The sequence below is a fragment of the Aptenodytes patagonicus genome, chromosome 2 (assembly GCF_965638725.1).
Source record: "Aptenodytes patagonicus chromosome 2, bAptPat1.pri.cur, whole genome shotgun sequence".
NCBI classification, from domain to species: domain Eukaryota; kingdom Metazoa; phylum Chordata; class Aves; order Sphenisciformes; family Spheniscidae; genus Aptenodytes; species Aptenodytes patagonicus.
In genome coordinates, this window is record NC_134950.1 from 98618460 (window position 1) to 98639777 (window position 21318).

The following is a 21318-nucleotide window of genomic DNA, read 5'->3' on the forward strand; positions in this document are numbered from 1 at the left end:
CTGAACAAAACATCATGACTGAAAAGCTGAGAAGAACTTAATTGGGAAAAACCATTCTGCAAAGAGCGGTAACAGGTGGAAAGTAGGAATGGGGCTGCATTGTTGACCTCAAACAGGGAAAAGGTGTTCTAGCAAAAATCTAGCCAATGATTTGTATGAGGATCTTCTTTAACAGACTTGGGCATGGACCTGGATATGCTCGTTTCTTTGTTTCAATAATTAAATTCTACTTCATGTAGGCCACATGCCTTCTCTTGTTTTCTTTGGCCAGCTCTAAGACTCTGGTGTCTTCACTCTGGTGAATCACAAGTTCCCGGGGCAGAAAATTATGTCTGGATTCCTTGAGGACAGTTTCCTTTAAATTAAATTTTCTTTAAAAAGCCAAGTAGGGCAAAGACATTAAGAATAAAATCTTTTAATGAAGAAAACAGCCTTGAAACATTAACCAAAGGAGCAGAAGCAACGCTTGCCTCATGCTGGAAAGATGTACTTGAACCTTCACCTTAGAAGTGAGCAGCTGAAAACTTTGTACTTCAGCATCATTTGTGCTACTTTTCTGTGGTAAACAGAACTCCGTGATGATGCTCCCACTTCTTATCTGGGCAGGTAAAGTAATATTCTTTCACTCTACTTTCTCTTAGATGCCAAATTTTTTTTAAAGGTCTCTCAACACAAGACCAAAGGCAACAAGGAAATGCACTTCTTCTAAGCACTTGGAACAAAAATGACAATGCAATGAACAAAATGCAGCCTATGAAACAAGTAATGGGCGATAATTCTTTTTAATACCACCCTGTATTGTATTTAAATCTGACAACATCCAGGATTCAATCTAAAACTTGCAAGATACCAGTAAGTAATCTAACTGAGCCTTACTTCTGTGTATCTGAGGAAAAACTAAGTGAATGACCATACCTGTAGTACTAGCTGTATAAAAAATATGCACAATACTTACATTGTATATTTTTATATATAATAATTCCCGTACAGAATGACCTTATGTGGTTCTAAGCAACATATATTTATAAATAATCTCTATGTGTGTAGTTTCAATGTGTATCTTACATAATTGCCTTTAAATGGCTCTATAAACAATACTAAATTTCTACTTTGCACTGCAAAAACATTAACTCATTGATTTTACACTGCTGTTTAGGTGTAAGGTCTTCCTATGGAAGATTTCAGTGTGTATTTTGTGCAGGGTCAGGCAGGTCTATTTTCCTGTTTTGACGCTGACCTACTTCTGAAGTGCACCCCTTTGCCTTCAAAATCTGCAGGTGAGGAGTCTGCTTGGACCTACCTCAATGATAGCCCCATCAGGTAGCCTGAGGAAGTGCCTGTAGAGCTCCTGGAAGCCGCTGAGGTGAACAGTGTAGACAGAGACGTGAACGGTGGTGCTACCTCCCGAGTTAGCTGCAGAGTCAGGGATTTCATCCTGGTGCTGGAGGTCACAGCTGGAGACACCAGGCTTGCTAGCGTGGTCCTTCCAGATGTAATCAGACACTGCCACCTAGTGAGACAGAAGGCCCGCCCCCCCCCGCCATACACACACACACACATACGCACACACGCACACACACGCAGAATCCCCCCACCCCCCCACCAAAGGAACATATTTAATTAACTTCTGGCAAGAGCTTAACCGATTTAAAATGATTTTACAATAAATCTGCAAAGCCTGTACCATATGCAGTGCTTGCACACAGTTCTCTACTACATATTTTTTTATGACATAGATCTAAATAGAAGAGATAGACAAATCCCTAGTGTATATTCTATAAAGTTAATTCTGCACAGATGAAGCTGTAATTGACTCCCGTATTAACCAAAAGTAGGGAGATCAAGCAGGGTAGGTTAAACAATAAAATGGCAATGCTGATTAAAAAAAGAAAGCTTCCTGAGAATTTTGCGAATGAGTATTTGTATTTCTCTCTTTGAGAAGCCTTTGTGCCTGTACCCACAAGCATTTTTTAGTCTCTGAACTCTGCATAGTATTAAAATAACCTTGTGCTGCTAACTGAATTGTAGATGAGGCAGAGTAAATAAGGTGTATTTTAGTGCGTTGTATAAAGCTAGTTTATTGACACAGTTACCTAGTTTCCTGGTTTGCTCTAAACACATTTGCTTGGGTAGGTTTTGTACCTCCCTGTGTCAGCCAGAATTTCCATTTAACCTTTTTTGTGTTAATTCTTTATACAGGCTGAGCAGAATTCAAGACTTCAGATGGGTCATAGCGCACAGTTTAAGCACCCCTTATCCTTAACTAGAACTGATGATGAAAAGCATTATTTTTATACTCCCACTGAAGTGCAAGCTTTTCAACCCTTCACTTCTGTGAGACCTTTGCGTCACTCATTTTCTCCCATGAGATGCTACTCCTGTTTACAGTAGGAAGATATTGGTGATATTGTTATATCCTTACAATACACCAGCATGCTCTTCCCAAACACTTCTACTTAATGCAGAGGAAATAACTCTTTTGCTGGTCTAGCACATGCCTTTTCTTTCAAGAAAATGTATTACACTGGCTGAAATGATTGGAACTCGCCCATGAAGCTAGCCATAGAAAACCTCTAATTTAAGATAGGTGCATCAAAACATTCTTTTGCATAGTTTCGATTTTTCTTTTTGCTGAAACAAAGAGCTCAGATTCTTACAAGAGATCCCAAAATCATCAGACACAAATTTTTCCCCCCACTTGGGAAAAGTTAGATCTAGCTCAGTTCACTTGTGTTCCAGTTCACATTTCCTCAGCTGTTCTTACGCATTACAAGGAATCCCGTAACTAGCACAGTGTGCCAACGCCACGATCCTGACGTGCACGCTGCTATTCTGAGCAACTGCCTTAGGAGAAGATTGGTTTTAGGTGAGTTAAGAAAGCAAGAACAGGCACTGGAAATTATCTCCAACTCTTTTCCAGGAAAGACAGAACAATAGGAAACTTCATTTTAGTGCCAGCTTTCATTTGCATCAGTCCTAAACGATTTTATACATTTTAAAACAAGGAAAGGTCATCTGAAATTTAAGGTAAAATATGCACAGTCTGAATTTCCCACACCAAAGTCTCTGGGGTTAAAAGGCTTTCATTCAGAACAACTTGTTAGAAACACACAGCAGCTACAAGGACAGGACAAACCCGGCATTTTCTTCTGCCTACAAACATGTCTTACACGCCTGCCATACACAGTTGCTCGGTAAGAATTAAGGTGGCCAATGCTCTCATGAAAGCAGAAAGGCAGCTTCTGTTGGGACAGTGTTGGCCAGAGCAGGGACAAGCAGCTGCAAGAGCTGCCACAGCACAGCTTGTGAAATGGGAACAAAGACCCCGCCACGGTTACCCTCCTCTCTCATCCCAGTGTCTCACAACCGAGAGCTCTGACCTGCCTAATCAAGAGCACCAAGCCCTTTCTGGCCTCATGTCTTCTCCCTGATCTGACTTCAGGGAAGAGAAATGGCTGGGAGAGCCAGCTCAGAAACTCAGTCTGCAGAGGATCCATCCAGAAAAAGAGATGATCTCTGTCATGTTCCTCATTTTATGCTGGATGCATTTTCCCCTGTAGTGCTTGCTTCCTTTCTTCAGAGTGTTTTCCTCTCTCCTGAATCAATCCCGCATGTTCCCCTGCTTCCTCTCTGGCCTTCATCTTAGCCCACTTTCATTAAATCTGCTTGTCCTTCTTTTGTGTTTGTCCCTACCAACAAGTAGGGGGATTTATTTACCATGTGTTTTGCAAGCCATGGATCATTCACTGTGAACACCATGTCCTTCTCTGCAGCTCTGTTTTGCCTGTTTGAGCTGTGAGCTCTGGGGGCAGAGATATGCATGCTGTGCTTGTCCAGCACAGAGGACAGCATGGACCTTAGACTACCTTCACACAAGTAAATTACCACATATATTTTCAATCATTGCCAGAGCTGAGTGTAATTTACAGCATATAATTACCGTACTGGAAGCCAAAACCATGTCACTCAAACCTTTGTACTTGAGCAAACCTTCGCCTTGCCAGGGCGAAGACCTCTTTCAGGAGTTCCTGGCTCTGGGTGCCATCCCTGTAGCACCTTATCCATACGGGACCAGGTACAGCATCAGGATTCTCTGCCTTGCCACCCACCCTGAGAAGAGACAGATCTGCGGGGTAGTGGGAGTAAACAAACCCACCTGACCTGTCATCACATTTCAAGATCTGGCGAACTCCCTCTAAGGACATTTATGTCACTAGTCAAGAGAACATGACAATATTGATTGGCATGTCCTCCCCTCCCTAAAAGCGCAGCCTGATCATCAGACAACTGAGAGTGAAAAAGCACTACCAACACTGATGGTGCTGTGTTGAGTTGCATCACCTTGGTCCTGGGTAGGCACAAGTAGAAATGAGGGAAATGGGATGCATGGCTGAGGCATCACTCATTGACCCTTCCTCAAAGTCATCTGGTAGCATGAATTTGCCTGAAGGCAGACTCTGCAATATGCAGTAGGATATAACAGCTGAAAACCAACCCCGGGAAAGGAAAGAGCAGTGCTGGGGGTGGCTGTGGATTCAGACACCCCAGCTCTGAAGGACCGTTCAATTCCCTCCTTGCTAGCACCATTTTAAAGTATTTGGCAGACGGATGTCCACTGCCTTGAAACTTTCAAAACGCATTTCTGTGAAGTGATAGGTCACTAGAGAGCTGCTGTGGCCTACATAACCTGAAGTAAGCTCCAAAAGTAAACTCTACTGTCATCTGAAATTTCTATCATTAAGTTAATCAAAAATGTCCATTCATTTCTACAGGAATACAATATGAGTTAATAAATCCACTGAGACAGGCTAGTCAAGAGACTGTGCATATAGGACATGTCAGAGGAACTGAAGTTAGCTATGATCTAGATTCACAAGGGCTGACAAGAAACCACAAAATGCCAGCACAGTGTACAGTAATCCTTAAATGAAATTCATCTTTCAGCAGAAAAACACATTAAGGATGGTAATTCAATGATAAAAGAGGCAGGCCAGAACAGGTTCAAATGCTGAATATTTCACAACATAACTTAATTAAAGCAGGAGTGTGAGGCTGTTAATCGCTTTATAATAGTTCAGCTTGAAATGAGGTCTGATGTGAATGCCCTTATAGTTTATTTGTTTATATTATTATAATCACAAAATGTTACATCGACCTAATGCAAATATACAGTTTTCACTGGTCTTTGCTGTGGTTTTTTTTCTTCCTTTCAATCCTCCTGTCTTTGTGCAAGTATGCAAAGGGAAGAACTGAGAGGAAGGGTCATAAATTTAGGTCAGATCAGATGATTCAGTAAGTCTCGTGTGGGTTTAAGTCTTATTAATAATTTTAATACATTCTTCCTTGACAACAATGATTTCAATCACTGCTCCTTTAACGTACAGTGTGACGTAAAAATACATGGACTTTTAAAGGAATGGAACATGCTTCTCATACAAAGAAGGTAAATTATGTCACCCTTTGGAAATTACAGTACATAACCTAGAACAAAAGACAAAAATACATTTGTAAGTACAAATACAAATGTACTTTGTTGTATAACTATATCATGCCATACCAAGTGTATAGAAATACGTTATTGAAGTAGAACATGATAACATTTTAAATACAAATATATTAATAAATGTATATTTATAAATATATTACACACATGATACACAGCCAATTAATATTAATATTTCCAAGGTCAGGGTACAGAAAATGCCACGCTAGTGTGTACAGGTACTATGAGGTTTTCTCTTGTTTGACAGCTTTTGTAAAAGAAGAAAGGAAAAAAGAATTCCTCAAATTTTCTGAGCTACAGTGGGAATGAGAGGAAGACTGACTTTTAGTGTCTTAAAAGAAGACATCAGCATAAAAATAATTCTTTAAAAAAAGTTGAGAAATAGACATATCCATGTGTCTCCAAACACTTGATTATGAGTAGTGCTGATTCTTAACTGCTTGCAGCGTTATTATTTGCAATGTCATGTGAATCAATTCCAGCTTTATGCATTGTAAAATGTATAAAAAATGTTTGAAAGCAGCATTCAAAGGAAATGCATAAAATGAGCAATACGGACCAAACAAACCAGGCGAGAATGGGCAGAACTGTGAGCTGGCCATGACAAATAATTAGCAGAAGTTACAAGCTGTTAACTTTAGGGGAAAGGGCAAAAGTGTTGAAATTATAGAAAAAAAAGACATCAAAAGTCAAGGGTGCTGTATTTACTTCAAGTAACTTTCATAAACGTGGTAAGTGCATTTTCTGTGGTAAGAGTTGTAAATATGGGAATTGCTGTCCTGGAGGCAATCTTTGTTAAACCAGTGTAGCTCTACAATTAAAAAAACAAAAGCTGGCTAGCATTAACCTCCGAGGGAAGCTCAGCACCCCTTAAGTATTGCAAACCCCATCCCTGACATGCTGCTGCTAAAAACCTTGCCAGCAACTCTGGGAAAAGAATTTACATGGACATACCTAAAAACACCCTTGTTGCCTGTATCAAAGGCACCTTGCTGGCGTCCAGGTCCAGGTGAGGCTACCACTGAACCTCACGCAGAACTAGCTGTGACAGTGGGGAAGATTTTCAAGCCACCGTAGGAAGTATGGAGTACTTTACAAGAAGTGCAAATGAACTCGGTTTGAATAAATCGTGAAATTGGAGAAATGGAAAGCAAAGGCATGAACAAGAGAAGCTATTAGAACTGCCAAAAGTCATACCATCATGAGACAGTCATGACCAGTTACACCAATGCCCCTCATATTTAATCCTTAAATGAATAAATATAAGTATGTACACATGCTTATACATATACAGCGTACTTTGGTGGGGCAATAGCATGCGCTTTCACACTTGGGGCAATAATGAAGCATGTAAATGTCTTGGGTTAGCAAAGGCCTTTGGTCTGCTGTTGGCAGAGGACCTCTGCCAGGCATGCGTGGCTTAACAGTCATACTCTGACCTATGGAGCCAGATAGGTGGCAAATGCCTTCGAACCAGTGCGATATCCCCACCTACAACTGCCTGTAGTAACTCTGCAGATAGATAACTTGTTTCTAAATCGTCCTGTTTATGAACATAATGGACCAACATAATGGACCAGTAGTATTCGGGAATTGTTTATTTCAGTCAAATTATGAATGCCTGAAGCATTGTTGTTACAGTCTTCCCTGATTTATTTAATAAACTGACATGGACAGACTGAATGATGAAAATAACCATATACAGAGAATAACCTCTTTGTAAATGACTGAGGAGAAATCCCAGAATAGATTTATGGCAAGCTGCTCAGCATCGTAACACTAGGAAACAGCGGAGGGTCTTTTTGTTTCTGAATTGTGATAGCATCATGTTTGTGGATATGTCCAAATGAACAGCGATGCAGATCTTTTCTAGGGGATGATTTTGATCTCCTGCTTTTAGATATTACAAAGTGCAGTCACATATTTCTTAGCCACCGTGCACTCATTGCTACTGTAGTCTGCTGCTTACCGTCCCATCATTTTGGATCTAAATCTTACGTGGTCTAAGTCTCCACACTTGAGTCATCCATAAATAATATACAAATGTAGAAATAGACTCTTCCAAACAATAATAAATTTGGAAAAAAAGGTCATCTCAAGTATTAAGTCAAGGAAAACTGATACTCAATTCAGCAAAAACCTTAGTGAGTGAAAATTAAAGGCCAGAGCTTTCTTGCATTTCCTTGTGCATAGCAGTGCCTTTGTCCATTGATTTGCCCTAGGGAAAGGAGATAAAATACATTCCCTCCCTATTCCAGAGAATCCTGCTGTATTCCAAGCCCAGAATGGGTTTGGTTCAGATGGGTAAGAGAAATCTCTCTCCACACCTCATTTCCCAAATTTATAAGGGATGCTGGAATCAGTTACTTAAGAAAGCGTCTTCAGTAACTTCAGACAGACAGGATTTTATATACAAAAGTGTTTAGGAAAAGCTATTTTCCCTATGGAAGTCAGGATTTTAATGCATACAAGGGCATATCTGTGTAAATAACAGTGTCTGCTATTCATTATCTGCTCATCAACATTTGTTATTCATTACTCATCTGTTTACAAATGTAATGCAGTCAGAAAGCAGAAATAATACTATATGACTTTGGTGACAAAACATACACCAGAAACAACAAATAGTAAACAGATCAACGGAGCAGTTCATCTTATGGGATAAAATTTGCCCACAGAAGATATTCTGCAAAAATTTGTTAAAATAGCCCCAACAGATCTGTAGAAAAACAATGTGGTTCAAAAAGAATCTGTAAACAGAAAACAAAGGAGCTAAGTTTGTCAATTAACCTATTTGCAACGAACATTTTATCTTAGACTTTTACCATTTGGAACAGATTAAACACAGAGAAAAGATAGTTAATAGAAATAAGTCTGTGTTCACAAATTTAATTCACCATGTCCAAGACCATGTGCATACAAGGTGTATGTCTGGGTATGAGACACATTTTTACTCACCTGTAACTTATGTCAGATGGAGAGATCTGTTCCTGGCAGCAAAATAACATTTTTAAATCTGGATCACTACATGGGCAGTAAATCAGCTGAGAACTTAAAACTTAAATACATTGGACTGGTGGCTTCTGGTTGCATCTTCTCCAGCTTCAGAAAATTTCCGCCTGTGAAGGCAGAGGAATTGTGTATCCTTGTGCCAGTGGGGTAGAACGTAGTGTGAACTGTGCTCTTGTGGAGGGTGGCTTTTGTTGGATACCTGACCAAGTCTGGATTTTAAACTACTATTTTTTTTTAAATAGTCTTCAAACAATAACAAAATTGCTATGAGGTTTTTCTAAGAATCAAAATTTTCCTAATTTGCCTGCTTAAACCCAGCTATTTTTTCAAGCAGATGGAAGGGGGCTAGGAAAAAGAAGGTGAAAGAGGAAAGCAAACTTCAACACTTTTGGTAAAATGTATACGAAAATCCACGAAGCGTGGTTGCCCTCCCTTAGAAATATTGTAATTTTTCTCTGATCTTTCAATAGTCCTAATGAGTATACTGACTACTCCGTCATGGATATTAATTGTTAGCAAACAGATTTTCCACAGAGGCATCTAGAAACTCTCACTCACACTGCGGCCCCATTGCTCCAGCTGCTGTACAGACAGGTAGAAATAGGCTGCCCGCAGAACAAAGAGTTAACAACCCATGGCGAGATCAAAGCAATAGCTGTATTAGCACATATATGTGGCTATTTGCTTTAACTGTCCCTAAATTATCTTATCTGTTTTTCCAAATAATCACCAGTAATTAGCTGCTTTCTTGCAGACATCACTGCAGAGGTAGGCCATGGAGGGAGAACTGAAGGAAAAAAGTTTCACAACCATCTTCTTGGCAGGATAGACAGCAGTGGAAGGGCCTGGCATATTTGTGTAAGAATTTGATGTTCCATGGCAGTAAAACAAATGCTGGTTTCATTGTAGAAAAGAAGTGAAGAAAGAAAATGAAGATGACAAAGGTTCAGGTCTTCCTTTGTGGTCAACATTGTCATTCCCCATTCCCATCCCATTCTCTCTGCCATCTGCACCCCAAGGATCTCTTTTCTGCCTCCATAGAGCCAGCACCCCAACTGCAAGCTCAATGGAACCTAATCTAAAAGTGCCTCAACTGCTAAGGCATTTCCTTGTTGTCAGTTTACTCCTTCCTTTTTCTGCACCAGGGTTCTATTTTTGGCTCTTGCAAACATTTTAACTGTGCCTGGCACTGATGCTTCTCTAGAAATCTAGAAGTAGAAATCTACTGTAGCAAGCAGACAAAGGGTCAAAGGTTCAGGGCAGTTTGCATAAGCCTTCAACAGGGTATGCAAACCAGTTGGGTCTGCAAAACTTGTCAAATAAACTTTCAAGATCAGGCTGCCTCCTGGGGTTCTCTGAGCATACCAAGAGCCCCTAAGCAATGCCTTCTTCCCTGCTTGAGTTAAGAAACCAGATAGCAAAAACTTCTGACAATAATATTTCTCACTTGTAGCATAGTATTGCAAAAACAGCCCCCTTTGTGGTATTTCAGCAGTTCTGCCTTCAGTCCAAGCAGGAACCATGAAATGCATAAAAAAACCCTTTTACAAACAGAGTAACACTGACTGCTAGGAACCCTAACAAATTGTTTATAGGTCAGCTTCAGGTTTTGGGCAAAGGTATGGTGTGATTTTATGCTCCAAAGAAAGATTCTGTTCATATTTGATTTCACCTTAACTAGTTTGCCCTTCCTGAATTAAAAGTTACTGTCTAAGATATACAGAAACAGTTGCATTATATTATTGAATTTGATGTGCTTGGTTTGTAGAAAAATGGTTTAGTGTACTGTGACCAATTGCCTATTATAATGAAGCTTATTATTAATGGAGTGTACTTTTATATCCTTATTTTTTCCTTCCTCAGAAGATAGCAGAGTTCAGCATCCGATAAACATGTAAATTGCGTTTTCCTTTTCACACAGGACAGATTTCAACTTCTAAACCAGCAGTCAACAAAGATTCCCCCAGCTGCTGGGGAAAAAAGTAAGTATTTATGAAGAAAGGCATAATAAGATCAGAGGGAAGCCTGTCATAAAAATGCACATTGCATAATACATGATGGATCAGTTCTATTATTTAACTTTTGCATAGATATAACAATACAAAGATATGCTAACCATCATAGTCAGCATTAATTTACAGTGGGAAAAATAATTAGAATCTCACTTTTTCTGAAGAATGGAGTGAAAATGTAAACAATGCTTCCCTCCAGGCAAGTGCTTTATCAAGTTGACAGGTGCATTTGAATTTCCATGGGTGGGGGACATAATAGGTTATTTATGTGTCATTTTAATAGAAAGGCCCAACCATCAAGATGGACAGGAGACTTTATCAGTACTGCTGTTTGCAACTAATCCACCAATTTAATACCCCGTGAAAATACCTGCAACAAAACCTGGACATTTTTCTTTTTCACTCCATTATAGGCAAATCAATATGGGTGCTATTCATCTCAAGTCTTTGGCTCAGCAGGTGCGCTCTACACAGCGCTCCTCACAACACTGGTGCATCGGCCCAGCCGCATAAGCATAGACACTTTGACTTGTGGTGCAATCAGGGACTCCAAGACAGGATCAAAAAAGTGTACTTGGATCACTAGTTCACCCCCAAATACAACTAAGCAAGCAAAAAAACCTTGCTGCTTTTTTTTTTTTTTAAGAGGAAGGAGATGACAACCCACAAGTTATGGCATGGGCCCTTGCAGGGTGTCTCTGCCAGTCAAGACTTCTGTGCTGTCTGGTTTACTTTCCTCTCAGAGCGTGAAGCTTCCTACAGTAACGGTAGTTGTTGCATGGGCCGAAGCAGCGAGCCTCCTGCAGTGGATACTGCAGTAGTGTTTCTATGTCATTGCTGTGGGCTGAGACCTGTCTTGTGCGAGGTGCCGTGAGAACTCATGTGCAGAACAAAAAGACAGCTCTGCCCCACAATTCGGGTACAAACAAGACCTTCAATCTTGCCAGATGCTTCAATATCCCATCAATTTAGTGATAGATTTGTCTTTGAAACCTTGATTTTTGATCAAGGTTACCAATTTCGCTGGTCTCTTCAGAATTTATTTTTTTCTGTGGGGATGTAGTATTCACATCTACACAAACATGCACATACCTTATTGTTAATAAAAAAAATCTTTCTTAATTATTATACTAATATTAAGTATACTAGTACAGACAGCAGCAGGTTTTATTTTTAACACTGAAAAAATCCAGTACAACTTTTAAGGGTTAATTACCGTAATTGTATTTAAAGTAGACACTCCCTAATTTGCACAAACGAGTGGCATATCCTTGGTTGTGGAATAGCCACAAGCCAGAAAATCATTCTGCATCTCCTAGATGTAACAGGTTTATTTACATAGATTTGCCATGAAAAAGAAAGATGCTAAAATGTGTACTCCCATCACACGCTCTTGTGCATTAGCTCTGCTAAATGCTGCCCTTTTTTGTCCTGCATTGGACTGTGAGGTTCAATGACACATAGCCCTGGTCTGACCCAGAGTAAATTTGGCAACCACGCTCCAATTTCTTCTTCCCTCCTTGATATTTTCATGTGTACCAGCACACAGCTTCCCTCTGTACTTGTCTACATAGCTATTCCTGCCACACTTGTAACACAGAGCATATGCTGACAGCTCCCCAGTTCTTCACTGGGGTGTGTGTGTCTACACAGTCAAAGTCTGGCCTGATCCACACAAGAAAAAAGTATTTTCCATCAGGAAATATTTCAAAAAAACTTTTTCAAGAGCTGAAGGTTTTCATTATTACAAATCCATCCTCATCTGCGTGCAAAAGTTCAGTTTCCAGATTCATGACCCACCAGGGTCTGCATAGACTGGAAAGACAGTCCCTGGTGAGCTTGAAAAGCCTTAGAATAGATCTAAGGAGGATAGAGGTAATGAGATCATCCACCATTCCCATGTCCACTCAGAAGCATGTTCTAATTCTGTAGAAATAATTCTTTGCTAAGAAACACAGGTACAACTCCAGAGATGTTACAAGGATGTAACTGGGAGTACCTTCATGCCCCCTGGGTAATTCCTAAAACTAGCTACCCCTGAAACTTTTTGCAAAAGCAAGCAATTTACAACAACATAAATTTGATTAAAAACAGACCTGGGAAATTTCCTATGCTCAGTCTTTCAGTCTGCAAAGCTCATGCATCCCTGTGGTTAATTAGGAAATATTACTCATAGTAAGATCCAGTTATAATAAAATGTATGTTGTCTGTACATAGCATCTTAATAAGCTTCAGAAACAGTCACTGCCCTGTTTTCCTCCCATTACTTCTAACTTGGTGACCATGTTTTCTGGTAGGAGGACAATGCCACTTCTCCCACCTGTGGAGAAGGACTGTATACTGTCTTGCCTCCCAGGGCATGTGGTTGAACCCCTGACCCAATATAAAAGAGGAGGTCCAACTCCAGGAAGCAGAGGGTTTGCTGCACACATCTGCCCTGTTAGCATGAGAACAAGCGACACGAGATCTGCAACACAATGTATTGCACAGATACTCCCCGCAGCACCAGCTTGCAGGAATAACTTTGAGCAGCCCAGAACTGCAGTTGAAAAGAGGGCAGCTGAGACAAGGTTGCTGCTGCCTGGGCAATTTATCCCTGACATCCTTCTCTCATGGAAGTCATCAGGAGCTTACAGGAGTCAGGTTGTAGGCCGGGTGAAATCCCCTGAGAGCACTGATGAGCCGTCACACATGGGCCAAGAGAAGAGAGCCCCAGGAAAGGCACAGATTGGGAGAGCACAACTTGAGCCCTCAGTCCACAACAGGGGGAGGTAGTATCTCTTCCTTATGTGAAAGCACCTTGTATTTCTCTCATATTTTACCGTAAGAAGTACATCACAAACTATGAATGGTAAAACGTGGGAAAGAAACCCAAATAAATTACTTTGCTCAGTCTTAATCTATTAACAGGCAGCTCAGTCTGTGTAGAAGACTACAATAAGCAAAGACACACAACTGCAGGATGTTGGGTTGACAAAACAAACAAAACTGGAAGTCTACGTTTTAACGAAGTTTCAGACCAGTGTCTATTTTTTGCTTTGCTTGGATAGTGACTGCTTCCAAAAGTCACGTAAGGAATGTAAGCAGCATGTCAGTCTGCCACCCTCATTACATCAGACAGCGGATACTGGAAAGGAAGATGACTGTTTACTCACTAATGATTTTGCTTCAATTTTGATAGCTTAATAAATGACAGGTTTCTTCTCCACTCACAGAAATAATGAGAGATGTTGCTATTTTATACTAGATTTTTGTTACGTAGTGAAGATATAAAAAAGGTGAACACTGAAAAATATTTTGGCCTGAGTAAATGCAAGTTGACTCAGCTTATTCTACATGGGAGAATACAAAAAATAGCACCTGTAACTGAGATGTTTCCTTTCAAAAGGGCAAACTTTGAGAAAATTATTAGTAAAATCAACAACAGAGCTTTAAAAATATAGATCTAATGTCTTTTCACTATTTGTTCGAAGTAAATTTTATGCCTCTTACAGTGGGATTTGTATCACATTATATAAATCTTTAATTTCAATGAAAAATGCACACTCTATAGTAGTTTAGATAATACACCAAAGTAATTTCATATCTCATTAAAAACTGTTATGTTTTCTGCTTTGCATCTGTGCTTGTTTCACTGCAACTTTGCCGCTTTTATGCTGGTGTAGCTTCTTTGATCAAGTAAAATTAGAGTAAGTGACAGCAGCACAGGAATGAATCATGTCCATACATTTTATGTTATTTAACTGTAACCAGAATATTTCCCCAACTTAGTAGAACAACATATCAATCAACAGAATACTAAGGATAGAAAAACCTCAACCAAATTGTTTTAGTATTCAAGAAGAAAAGGGGCAAGTGCACCCAAGAATAGTGTAATGCTTTCTTAAGTCAGCAGAGTTACCAAACACTTAAATGATACTTCTCCAGAATCGAAAGCACCAAGAAAAAAGCTGGTTTCTGCATACTGATTGCCTAAAATTGATTCAACTGACCGCCCCAGTTTTTTGGTACATGTAAAAATGTGAGTTTCCAACTGGGACACTATCATTTCTCAGCTCTTTGCCAGTTCCTTTTCTTGTTACATATCTTATGGGGATGGGTGAACCCCATTCAAAGAAGATCAGAAAACACTCAGCACGTCTCCAATTTCAAGCACATTTTGATGGCTTGGTTTTATGGAAATACTACCAAAAGACTGTTGACTTCAAAAGTCTTAACACACAGAGAATGGAGATGCTCCAGTTTTTTCTCAAGTTGAGAAAAATTATTGAGAGAAAGTATTTTGGGATCCCTGCTGGGTGTTAAGCTGGGGAATTGATATTTATGAATCATTTTTCATTCATATTAAGGATTCATTTCCCATCATTACAAGAGGATCCTCTTGTTTAATCAGTGTCCAGCCGACTATACCTTGCATTCCTAGTTAACATTAAAAATTAAAGATCAGGCTATGCTAGTAAGCAATCACCCATCAAAAGCACTGCTCTGTCTGCCCAGACTATTTGCCTTCTTGAAGCAGGACCAGCTCCAGGCGTAAGCAAATCAGGCAGGTGCCTGGGAGGAGAGTTTTGCTTCTCTGTTACTTCGCCTGCAGTGTCCCAGTAAGCCAGGCTGGTGGCCGCTGCTGCAGCCAGGGAGGGTCCCTGCGCTGGGGCTGCTCCTCCAGAGACAGCAAGAGCAGAGGTAGCTTGGGAGTCTCCATCATAACTACGACGCAGCAGCAGAAACCACCCTGTTCCTGCGGTAGCAGCATCCCATTTAACCTGTGCTGCAAAGAAATCCTGTCTTTGACATGCTGTGGACATGGACTGGTGACAACATTTGTTATTCTGGATGTAATTTAAAGCAGCCCAGTGTTATAGTGTCCTGTCTGGCAGAAGCCATTTCAACAGAACACTAATTTGCCTCCCAGAGTTAGATCGTGTTTGGTCCCTTGGAACTGGAGCTATCTTAAAACCTAAAGTGTGATGTTTAATAATCATTTTCAAGACCCCATTTCCATTTCCTGGGATAAAACTAGTATTTGTGAAATAAATGGCCTCTCCAATTTCCAGCGCAAATGGATTTATATATACAATAATTCATTGAACTAGAATGGCTGGAAGTACTACTTTAATCTTCTGTGCTTTGAGATGTTGCAGTTCTTTTTTCTAAAAAAATCAACATTTCTATACTTGTGTTTTCCTCACAGCTTGTTTGTACCTCACAAATATATTCTGCATGTAATACATGACTCTTTACTGATCCATTTATCTACCCATAACTTTCAGAGATAATTCTATTTACGTTCAAAGCTTTCATCTGCACATCAAGATCTTCTGCTTCCAATACTCAGACAAGTGACATTAGAAAAATGTTCTCAAAAGTCCCTGAACAGATAGTGTCCTAGGGAGAAGCAACCCAATTAGGTTTTGGTGCACCACGTTGTCTCATGTCCTCACATTCCTGCTGGTGATTCAGGAATTTAGGCAGTGGCTGCTTATAGAGTCAGTCACTATGTGGGAAGAAAAAGGAAACCAAAATAGGCACTGAGCATTATTACAGCGCAGCACAGTCAGTCAGTCTCAGGCAGGAGGGAAGACTTGCAATGGGCCGAAACCTCAAAGATGTCGTACAGGGGACTACATCCCAACTAAAAGCTACGTTATATAGCAGGAGGGTATCAGCTGAACTACAAAACTACAACTGTACAGCAGAAGAAAGATGCATAAACTCAAATGCTTTGAGATTATTATTGTTATCTTAAACGTTTTAAGTTTATTATTGCCAACACCTGATGGAAAAAAGATCATGTTTCTTTCATGGCTTGCAAGAACTATTAAGTTACACTTCCATACTGGTTACCTATGAAAGAAGAAAAAGGGCATACCATAAATTTGCTACAGATTTTACAGAGAGTTTAGACAGCATTAGATGCTCAGCTACCTAACAAATTATTTGATCTTTGTTTCTTGTTCAGATAAAGGATTTAGAAGTGGCAAAGAATAAGGAAAAAGCAATTGAACTGGTATGAACAAACTATGCTGATTCAGAAACCAAGCCAAATAAAAAACATTACAATAGAGTTTCCAAAAAGTTATGTTTGCAATTTAAAATACCCATAGGGCAGATCTGACTTACATGACCAACACTTAATGTATAGTATGTGATAAGATGACACATGCAGTTTTGAAACTTGGCAGTAATTCAGAAAAAGAATACTTTGCTGGCCGTTAACAATTTCTGAGCAATGTATTCATATTTATTATGTATGTCTGTAGTTGAGTTCCTGAGTGATTATAGTTATAACAGTGTCTTCTCATGTAATCTTAGGACACCAAAAGCGGCACTGCAAAATGAAACTAAGGACTAATAAATGAGCTATCTTTTTGCTCATGCTAACAGTACACCAAATTCACATCTTGAGCTTGCTTTCTGTTAGCAAATGCAAACGAATAGAAACTGCCACAGATCTACAGGGGTGTAAATGATACAAGAATTGAGCTTGCACTTTTGTAAAGGCCCTTGAGGGGTCTGGGTGTGTGTGTGGGAGCAGGGGGAGAAGCAGCGTGAGCATTATACTGAAATATCTTAGGATGCTTTAATGCACCTAAATAATCTCATACAGGGAACTCAAACTAAAATAGCAGGCAACAATGAGCAATTATACTTTCGGTTTTATGCTGGCAAGGTTTAAATAATATATTAAGATTTGGGGTTGTTGGGGTTTATGTTTTTGTTTGGGAAGGGTTTTTTTAGAAATGCGTGCGTATTTTCCAATGGAGCTGGTACTGTCTTGCAGCTGTTTGATATTAGATGCAAGACCTACCAGCCCTCAAACCTCACATTAGAAACAGACCTTTGGCCAAGTTGTGTCTTCATTTAGACCTTGGCAACCCTGCTTACATCAGTGGGGGTAATTTGACCTCTCATTTGAATAATGCAGTGCAGTGATATGGTTCTGGTTTGTATTTTCTATGATTGTTTCAGTCGAAATGCAACAACTCCCTGGATTGTGTGCGAGATGCAAATGCCTTCCAGAGGTAACAGCGCAGATACGGGAATCATGTCTGATCTGACAAACCATGTGGCAGGGACAGGTTACAGCACTGTGCCAGTCCGGCCACAAAAATATCTGCCTAGGGCCTCTCCTGATAACCTTGCACTGAAAGGATCAGAAAAGGTACTGTGGGCAATGGCAAGGCAGCAGGAACTCTTGGAGCAGAAAGTTCAGCTTCCTTGCACAAGCAAATTATGTGTGTGTACATGATCTTGAGAAACAAGTGTCCCTTCTCTCTCTCCCCCAGCCACAGTGAAGTTTTAAAGTGAGCAAAATTCAGTCCAGACTAGAGAATAAAAATTCCAATTGAAAGAACTGCATTAGAACAGGATTAATGTGATGGTAAACATGCTTTAGTAATCCATTTAAGACATATCCTAGTTGGCTGAATTGTTATTACTTTGAATTTAGGGGGTTTATGGAAATGCACTATCTGAAACAACTTTTACTCCCTTATGAAAAAAAGAAAATACAGCATGAGAGTCCTTCAGGAAATAAGCAAAAGCCTATGACCTATGGTAACTTTCAACCTCACATGCTTAATATAGATATGAAAAATAGAATGTCATGGGGTTGAAAACATGAAAAAATACTGTGAGCTCTCTGTTTATTTTTGTTGGTTTGTTTATTTCATAAAGCGTCTCCTTGCCCAATTGCAGTGATAATGATTCTCAAAAAAGCCTGGACTGGCAGTCTGAATCCTAAGCTTTTAAGTCAGAATCTTTGCCTGGCTACACATCAACCAGAAAAAGAAACAACAAACTCTAGTCATGATGATGCCACATCACCACAAAAACAGAATGAATGTATTTGAACTGCAGCATCTTTGCCTCATTCAAGAATTTCCATTAGGTTTTGTTTAAACTGTACAACCTTCTTTGTGCAGGCAGAAAAGAGGCTTGTTCCATGAAAATAAAGAAAAACAAAACAGAAAAAAACTTTTAAAGCCAAAACATTTAGCTTAATCCATCTCTAAATCCTATTACACATTCAACAAATTACAATAGTAACCCTTAGTGGCCAGAGATGAAGCAATATATGGCAGAACAAGCAGAGTTCCTCCATGGTTAGCTTAAAGGGCACTGTCAGGTTCAAAAATCATAAATTCCTTTCTCTTTGTACACTCAGGCCTTTTCACACAGGTCTGGCACATTGTTATACCCATGCTACAGCTTTGTCAAGATGCCAGAACAGCATAAATGAGAGTCAGACCCCAGACATTTAAAACAGACACAATTACTTGCAAGATCACCAGTGCAAAAGCAAAGGGATTTTTTCTGATAAATTCGACTTACTTATTTTCATGGTGTTTTACATTCAGCTTGGACAACGAAGTAAGAACTAACAGGCATTTATAGGAAATAATAACGAAGGAAGTTTTGCCTCACTTCCAATTGCTTACCCTCTCCAGTGCCCCAGCTTTTGGACAGTAAACACTGCAGAAGAATGTTATATTTACACAATGATGTCATTATTGTAATTTGGTTTTGAGGCTTTTTGTTTGTTGTTTGTCATTGTTGTTGTTTTTTCCCCTCCCTCTCTGTCCCCCCAACAGCCCATTCCGTTTGCCTTTAGATTTCATCACAAAATACGCATTTGGAAGCTACCCAAAGGGTTGATTTCAAGTATTTAACATCACATACAAATAAATTTGCAGCAATGAGACACTGCAATCAATGTAAAAACTGCTCCTGTAATATTTAAATGCTGATTATGGCTCCTCAGGCTGGATGTATACATGAGTGACAAGAATCCTGGTCCACATGCATGTATTTCAGAGTGTAAATGTGGCAAGAGGAAATTGAGGGTAAAGACTCCAAAACAGTCGTAATCCGCTGTCATATCGTTCTCGCTCATGGACATGTGTTTATACTTTTACTTGTAAAAACTGAACAAGAAAATATTTTGAATACTTTGCTATTGCTGGGCCTTCTTTTCTTTTAGTCACTCTGTGCAACATCCAAGTGCGTGCCTTGAGCTGCTTTGCAAGAGCCTTCGCGGCATGGGGCTCCCCAGCCATGAAGCCTGCCACACGTGGAGCCGCAGCACCTTGGCCTCTGACCCAGCACAGCTGAGGACCTCCATGATGAGAAGTGGCCATTTCAACTTGCTAGGAAGCTTTGCAATAGAATTCTGCTCTCCCCATGCAGGCTAAAGCACCTTCTCAGTTACTGGCAGGATGTCTGGTCAGTTTAAAGCCATCACGAATACTCGCAGCACTGTTCTGATGAGCACTACCGTACACCTGTGCCACAGAGGGCACTCATCCTCTTCAGCTATTTGATTACACGTCTATTTTCTTTGAAGAATGCTTCTCAAACCCTAAAATCACCCTCCTCTCCACACCCGTACCGAGCTGGCAGCACCATGGAGATCAGGATGCACTTGTTCAGGTACAGAACAAAAAGGCTACACTGGTCCTTAGCTACTTGTCACATAGCTGGGGGGCAAGAGACGGCAGAAATGGCTGAGCAAGCACAAGGAAGCAGTGATACCAAGAAAGGAGACTCAAACTCAGAGAATGCACAGATTCTGCAGGAACCTGCATCAAATTTGGTTTGGAAGAAAACAAGAATGGGAGGGGCTATGGTGGAAAGAGCTACGCTTTTAAGAAGACACTTTTAAAGTCAGGCACCCTGGACCTTTTCCCGTTTCAAAAGATCTTTTGTTCTGTCACTGGAACAAGCAATTGGGTGTTGCGGGCACCACAGACTCAGATATTCTGAAACAGGGGGGACTGCCAATACCAAGCAGCATAAGATCATCCCATAGAAGAAGGCGTTGAAGTTGTACCAGGCTGTATGTGAATATGCTGCTCCAATCCTGGCACTGCTGTTTGAAGGGAAGAGCGATCCACAAAGGTCTGCTGCACGCTCTGGGCTGCAGCTGGGCGAGCTGGGGGAGGTTCTGGCTCTCTCATCCTGTAGAAGGACCTGATGAATTGTGCAGGGCTCTCCATAGGTTATATCAGCGTCACAGCTACCTACAGAGCTAAAGTCACTCACTGGATATCTATAGCCCTGAAAGTCTGCATACATGCAGTGGACGTTGCCCAGACTTGAGCATGAGGTAGGATAACATTTGTTGACAAAAGATTTCTCATCTGTCTCAAATACTAACAATTACCTCAACCCCCTAAAAGCCACTTGAAAAGACACTAGTTCTCAAACAGCAAATTAACTAACATCCTCCAAGTTGTTATTCAGGCTGCAGTACACACCGCTTCAAACAATGCCATTTATAAAGCAATAATGAAAGGAACTAGTCTATAAACCTTTCCTTAGCAGCAGGAGGGCTTAGGCTCCCAGGTTCACAAGCCTTCAGTTTATCTGAAGCCCATGAGACTTCAGCAAAGGGGAACTAATCAAGGGAAAGAGTAGAGTAATCCTAAAAAAGCTTAACAAGACCCTATCGAGTATGTTTTTTTCTCCACCTGTATTGACTTTGAAAGAGACAGAAACCAGCTTTCTACCTTTACTACGTTATTTCCCACTTGTTAAATGGAAATGCAAAGCCCAAATGTGTTCAATAAAGCTAAAATAAGCATCCTTCTTTGTGAACTAGTGAAGTAAGGATCCACTTGGCAGGCTTGCTCTCTCAGGCAAGACCCATTAATACAAAAGGGGGTTTATCTGAGAAAAGTCTAAACTATGAGTCCTAAATGGGTAATCTCAGCTGCAAAAGAAAACAAGGCTGGGGAGGTTTTTATGCTGTGACTGAGCTTATGCTTCAAGCCTGCAGGCTAGCGCTAC

General features: G+C 40.2%; 1 protein-coding gene across 1 annotated transcript in view; it reads right to left on the reverse strand.

Moving 5' to 3' along the window:
* LOC143157278 (uncharacterized) overlaps positions 1 to 21318 on the reverse strand; it is a 129607-nt gene that overhangs the window by 13949 nt on the left and 94340 nt on the right. Inside the window, exon 12 of the mRNA XM_076332098.1 lies at positions 1301 to 1510. Coding sequence (XP_076188213.1) covers positions 1301 to 1510 — 210 coding nt within the window. The remainder of the gene's footprint in view (positions 1 to 1300; positions 1511 to 21318) is intronic.